Raw genomic sequence first — 7,321 nt, forward strand, 5'->3', positions numbered from 1 at the left:
GAGGGAGTGGGGCTATTGTAGTTTTAAGCCATCTGTGTTCTCTCAGTCCTGAACTGACACAACCCCTGGAGGCCTGTCTAGGTTACAGCAGCCTCCCAGGCTTCTCTACGTGTTGAAGTGCTGCCTGAACCTGGAATCTCCACAGTGTTATGTGCTGTGTCGCTGCTCCTGATACTTCTCTTGCGTCTCCAGCCACGACCCCATGACACTCTCACCTCAAACGCTTAAGTCACATGGCCAAATACTGTAATGCTTACGTGCCAATCCACAGAAAGAAGTCCTCTTAGAGGCTCATCTTACATATGATGGAATTTGGAGGAAGGATAACTCCTTCAACTAGGCTTTTTGGGCTGTATGTGAAGGAATCGTTATATAAATTATATTCTTCAAAGACAGAGTGACAGATTAATTCTGAGGTTTTATTCTTTTCCAACAAAGTATGCAAAGCATCAATATCAACATCTGAGTTTGTTGTTTTTTTTTAATTTTAACACCTAATACAATTCCAATTTAAAGGATTACTTGCACAAAAAAATAAACACATTTGGTATAAAAAATTTATCACTTTAACACCCTTTTTCTTATGATCTGCACCCTGTTCGGTGCAGAGACATATAAAGACTAATGGCACAAATTTGTTTTTACTCTACAGGAGTTTGTTTTTATGTACCCAAGTACTCTAGAGGACACCAGCCCGCTTTATACAAGAACCATTTTCTTCAGCCTGCTGAATTTAGTTTCACAAAGAAACAAAGCTATAAAGGCATTATAAAAACAACTGCCTTATATTCTTTTTAGATACACTGACTTTTTGCACCATTTATATACATACTGTTATATAACAGCTCTTGAGTACAGTACATGCAGCAGAATATGCCTGTTGAATATAAAACATACATTTAAAATCTTCTCCTGTTAGAATTCTTTGAAGACTGAATTATTGTAGAATGCCCACTGCTCTGAGAAAATGGTTTGAGAGTACAAATGTCTGCATATGTTGGCCACTGGAAGAATCCAAGGCTAACTGGAATAATATTTATAGCACATCAGTAGTGCATAAATAATTTACTTACAATATTAAAACACAACTAGCAAAACTAATAGTTCAAGATCTTATGATTGCTATATTAATCCTTCTTTAAGTGGTTGCAAAATGTGATTTGTTAAAGTCCTCTATAAAATCTTTAGGATGTCATTTGTTTTCCAAATGAAGAAACTTATTTATGTCTACTGCCTCTTCTCTTCATTGCAGCAGTACACTGTGGACAGTACCATTTCCCCTTTGGTGCCTCTGTCAATCCGACACAGCCATAATGGAACCACTCTATTGGGCACTATAAAACAAATATACAGAGAAAGTTTTATTGCACCTGTGGCAAGAAATGGATATTATGAAGTATGAAAATGGAATCAGCAAAATGACATCCTGTCCTCCACATAAAGTTACTAGCGACAATAAGAAGGGCAAAAACAAGAGAGATGAATGAAAAAACTTCACTTCCTATAATAAGTACAGAAGATGATAGAAAATTTGAACCATCAAACCTGGACCCATGCACCAAGAAAGGTAAAAATTTAAACCATGCTTCGAAAGTGCATTTTAAACAATCAAGCTCCATGTTAAAGCATGGTTGAAATCATATGATTTATCATCTTTTATAAAGGTCTGGGGAGTAAATGAGCTATCTTAGCTTTAAAAACAAATAGTTGAACTTGGATAGCCCACATGACATCAACAAGTAAAATAGCACTACGCTAGAATGATATAAGGTGAGTTGTTTAAATACGTAGAATCTAACAACTCCTAAGAGGAACTAATACAAAAACACAGTAAAAAAAAGATTTAACAGTGACTGAACTAGCATACACATTTACTGATATTATACATTTAAAAAAACAAGCACATTGAATTTCTACTTATGTCTGATGCTATGTCCACGTGGCCGTGCAGTTCGGACTATAAACTGCAGTGTAAACTAGCATGCTGTGCTGTAACTCCACTATGTGGATACTCCGGGTGAGAACTAGAAGGTATCTAGTTTGCATTAATGTAGTCCTCTTTAAACAGCACTACATTAACATGAACTGGTACCTCTTACTTCATGCCTGTGGCATCCACATGGGAGAGTTATAGTACAGCATGCTATGCAATTCACAACCCTGAAGTCCAAATTGCAGGCCATGTAGACTATCCTTTACATTGTGATCAAACATCTCGTTCACATTGCTTTTATATTACCTCTGAATTTGCACTATTACCTCTGAATTTGCACTATTACCTGCCCCAATTTCTACTGTGCTAATCTCTTGATTTTGCTTTATTTATTCTTGAACCTCTGAGCTCTCTGGTTGTCACTTGTGTTAAGTGTCAGAATGCTCAATGACACAGTGGAGCAGCATGAAATACAAGTGGTAGCAAGAGTTAAGTAGCCAAGTGTGCAATCTCTCCATTCACACACAAAGCTGCTTACCAAACTTCTACAGGACCAACGAGCAAACCATGGAGAACATGAGCCAGATGGAATGCAGACTAGAACTTGCGTTCTGGTCACTGGCTGCTACAAGTTCAATCACAAGTGCCTTTCAAGAAGTTTTGCAGGTTCTTCCTCTCCCGCATCCAATTTTTTTCTTTTCCAAAACAGATTCTTGAAAAATTACTGAGAGTTTTATCAGTTTTCATTTTAAACTGAAAACTGGAATATACAAGTTGTTTTAGCCAGAGGGAAAAAAATAATAAAAACTACTTCCAGTGCATGTTCACTGGGCTATCTTAGAAAACAAAACAAATTCTCATCCCCCAAGTCTTTAGCATTTTGCTACTTACATCTTGGTTATCGCAGCCCACCATTTCACCATAGGACACCTAGTTCAAGGATAAAATTCAAACTATTAATATAGTAAATAATCAGCCTCTTCAATTACTGAATAATTCTATGGCAGTTTTCCTATACAAGTTCTGTAATAAACAACAACAAGATACTGACAACCTATATGTTGCAATGACATTTATTTTCAACCTTAGATTATTTAAAAGAGAAATAAATATTTGAGTCCAATTTGCTTGTCTTTATGCAAAAAGACAGTGAAATTTATGCATGTCTCAAGTTGGACATGAAGGGCCAGCACTCAGTGCTTAGTGCTTCTAACATCTGCCTGAAACCTCAATAACGTCCATTCCACATTTGTTTATGATCAGTTTCCACTGTCAGAGTCAAGAATTTCAAACAGTACCAAATGGCACACTTGTTTAAAAAAAACAAAACAAAACACAAACACCAATAGAAACACAACCAAATGTTTTCATTTGAATTTATAAAATTTTAGATGCACAACTATTAATCTTAAGTTGTACAAAAACTCACTTCTCTGAAATACAAATATGTTTGGACCATTTTCCCAGTTCTACCTCCCCAACCTTCCCTCTTATTTTAAGTAATAATGGACTTCGCAAATCTTGTAGAAATCATCCAAAAATCTGAAAACAAAACTGATCAAATATAAGGAAAATTTACCTGCACAAATTGCTTAATATTCCTAACTAGTAAACAAAGTGTGTTTAAACAAGTTCAGCATGTAAAATTAAGTGCATCCCTATAAAAAAGGGGGATGTGTGCCTTGTAAAAAGGCAGCTTGACCAAGTTTTTGATGTAGCCATTAGCAAAGCATCTAGAGAGCTTCACACATGAGAACAGTCACAGAATAAAGTCATTCAGTAGTCAGTTCCATTATTCATGTCACTTACAAGTGTATATTGACAGCATTCTAGCCCTGGAATTCTTAACTGTTTCAGAAGCATAAAAGAAAAATTCCCAGAAAGCTACCTATCCACAATATCTTCAGAACCCCATCAAAGTAGATGCCTACAGTGCCCATGGGGATGACTAAAAGCAACTGAAAAAAAGGGATAGGTTTTAAAATTTGGTCCTCGTATGCTTGAATATATCTGCCATTTCGAAGTACTACATGGCCATTACTAATTACCTAACGTCATTGTGATTTAGTTTATACTTTTTTTTTTGACAACCTGAAGCAGGGGTAAACTAATATTGGCTATTCCAAATAAGCAGTACCTACATATCCTCAGTTGCACTTTGTTTTTATTTTAATTATAGTATACAGTATGATTTTGGGCAACACAGAACAAATATGTATACATTGTACTTTTAAAATAACAACCAAACACACAAAGTGATACAAAGATCTGAACTGAGCTGAGACCCATCAATTAACTGAAACTATACAAGTTTCACACTTTACAAACTAACATTTATGGGCTGAAATGCTGAATTATAGTGAAGCAGCGCATCTGTTGAGAAGCTGCTGAGTTTAAGACTCGTATATACAGAGCACTTACCTGATTACAAATGCAGTAACGTGGCTCATTTGGATCATAGGTCCAATCAACTTGATTGTTAGAATCAGACTCTGGTATTGCTGCTGTTTGCTGAGATAGTTCCTGTGCTAAAGCAGACGACGAAGAACACGATGACAGAGATGAAGATGATGATGATGAGGAGGACTGCTGGCTTGAAGACTTGTTGTTGTTTCTGAAAAATGAATAAATATACTAAATACTTTCTGAAGTAAGACCTGTTCACTCTATTGCCAACTCAATGAAATATGAGGAAACAAGGCTCAGGAGAGTGCTGGAAAGAATCATTGATGAGGGGCCCACATGCTATAGTAATCAAGTATCATTCTCAAACAGATTGTATTCAGCAAGTACTGTGAGTTCAGATGGATATGTTGCTTCTCTTTGCCAGAGAATAAGAGCAACTTTGTATTCTGGTATCCTTACAAGAAGGAGGCCAATTATTCCAACTGATGGAATTTAACGTGTTAAAGCTGCCAAAAACAACTGACTCATACTTCACAATCATTGCATCAATAGCCTTCATAGGTCAATGTAAACAATACACATTGTTAATACACAAGTAACCAATGAAATAAATGGGAATTTGTATATACATTAATCTATATTGCACATGTAATCTGTAACAAACAGCTGTTTTTTGAATAGTCATCTTTACATCCATTCCCCTGAAATAAAACCGACATTCTACAACAAGCAGAAAAGCGATCTTTGTAAGCTCTTTGAAGATAAGAAAAGCTGTTACTTAAACTGAGAATTGTAAACTGAGCAGTACTTGTATGCTAACTCATTCCAAGGCACACCACAAAAAGAGAATTGCAATGTCAAAAGAAAACAAATTTAGCAGAGAGCATGTTTAGGTACAAGTTAAACAGCCTGAACTACCAAGATCTCATTTTAACTCACCCATGATATGGTGAGTTAAAACCCCTGGTTCAATTCCCCCAGCTGCCTGATGAGGAGAAGGGATTTGAACATGGGTTTCTCACCTCTCAGGTGAGTTCCCTAACCACTGAACTGTAGAATCACTCTCACTCGCTCCCTGTCCAAATACTTATTTAAATATTTATAAACCGTGGAACAGCTTCAACAGGAGAGACTGAGAAAGGCCCACATCAGAATGTCCCATAGTCCAGTGATTAGGGTACTCACTGGGCAGATGGCAAACATGTTCAAATCCATTCTCATCAAGCAGAGGGAGGAACTGAACTGGGGTCTCCTAAATCTCAGATGAATTCCCAAACCATTGGGCTAAATATTATAAAAGGGAAGTGCTACTCCTTCTGCCCCCCACATCCTCTGGTCGTTTTCCGTGGAGTTAGCTGTGCTTTGAGAATGCTCCACAGGTGAGATATGCCTATCTTCACCTGATTTAAGGATAGCACTGGGGCTTAGGCATTATATAGGTGCCTGGGCAACTAAACTGAGGCATTGGGCACATGCACAGTGGCTGAAACTAGGCAGTTGAGAACTTCTAGTGAAAATTTAGGCATTTTAGGCATCTCCAGTGCTAAGCAGCAGCTGAACAGGGGTTTTGTCAGACGTGCCAAAATTTAGGTATCTAAGTCCTTTCTGGATCTGGGCCCTACATTTTAGTATTCTCCCCCCATTATCTGAACTGATGGATAACATGCTAAACACAGCTGAACAAAATAGAACATACTTGCTTTTTCGACCACTCCGTGAATCTGTGGTTGATGAACTTAATGTTTGTGTTAATGTAGATGCCAGAGCTGATGATGAATATCCAGTTGAGTCTCTGGATAATGAAAATTCTCTCCCAAGTTGAAAGTCATTGTTCTTAAAGGCTTCATAGCTGGCTTTTAAGCTGGATGTTCTTCTTCCTTCCTTCATCTAAAGGAAACACCGATATTAGAATAAGGGATACTATACAGGTCCTATAAGCCTATAGAAATCACCATGTTATGAATTACTAGCTGTGCAAATATTTTATTTAAATGGTAGCTACTATCCAGTTTACATCATGGTACAAACAGCCTAATGAGAAAAAGCCCACACCAAACCCCCTTTTCCTGCAAGTCTTATGTCATGAAACCACAACATAAAGAGAAGTCAACTGAAAAAGTGATCATGAGAATTCAAGTAAAAAAAAAGCATAAGCCTTTCTCCACTGAATTGGATGGCAACTTCCTTAAGATATTTTATGGGGAGGTTGTTACCTGTGCTGTGGCTTGCACTGCTTGAGCTGCTGCCATGGTAATAGCACCAGCTCCAGATCCTGAAGATAATGAGCCCAGGTTATATGATGCCAGTGGCTGAGAAGAGTTTGCATTGTATGCATTGTTGGAAGAGGATGATGAATTACTGTTTCGACACCCTGGATGAACAAAACACTTTTATGAAATTTAAAGTGAAACTAAAAATTGCTTTACATTTAGTAAGCAGAAAAAGTTACATATAACAACCAAAGATTAGAAACTTCTCTTAACTTATAACAATGCTGCAGGAAGGACTGGTCATGGCACATTGCTTATTACTGCCATGCACAACAGCCAGTTTGATTTTCCATCTTTGTTTACCCCCTCACTGCATATCAGGATAATGTGGTCTTGTGGAAGGGATTGTGCCTCATGTCAATCCTCACTAATCTCTCCAGTTAAGAAGCAGCGGCTGCTCTGTAATCTGAGTCCAGTCCAGTCTTTTGGTTGCAATTTTGATGGCTACAGTACACATCCTCAAAAAAGTGCAATTTAATACTACTGTAACAACCATACCATTCTTAAAAGCAAAATAAATCATATATCCAAGCAGCTAAGGACTAGAACTTTAACACAATACCTGGTTGCAGTTGTCATGTATCAGAGGGGTAGCCGTGTTAGTCTGAATCTGTAAAAAGCAACAGAGGGTCCTGTGGCACCTTTGAGACTAACAGAAGTATTGGGAGCATAAGCTTTCGTGGGTAAGAACCTCACTTCTTCAGATGCAAGT

The 7,321-nt window shown here is 37.5% G+C and overlaps 1 protein-coding gene across 1 annotated transcript in view; it reads right to left on the bottom strand.

Moving 5' to 3' along the window:
* Positions 1 to 398: 398 nt before the first annotated feature.
* The window catches only part of ING3 (inhibitor of growth family member 3), a gene marked incomplete in the record, with an annotated part of 28,076 nt that continues 21,153 nt past the window's right edge, over positions 399 to 7,321 (bottom strand). Inside the window, 5 exon segments of the mRNA XM_034768603.1 lie at positions 399 to 1,334; positions 2,825 to 2,863; positions 4,355 to 4,547; positions 6,036 to 6,226; positions 6,553 to 6,710. Of these exon segments, the coding sequence (XP_034624494.1) occupies positions 1,218 to 1,334; positions 2,825 to 2,863; positions 4,355 to 4,547; positions 6,036 to 6,226; positions 6,553 to 6,710 (698 nt within the window).

This window comes from Trachemys scripta, chromosome 1 (genome assembly GCF_013100865.1).
Source record: "Trachemys scripta elegans isolate TJP31775 chromosome 1, CAS_Tse_1.0, whole genome shotgun sequence".
NCBI classification, from domain to species: Eukaryota; Metazoa; Chordata; order Testudines; family Emydidae; genus Trachemys; species Trachemys scripta.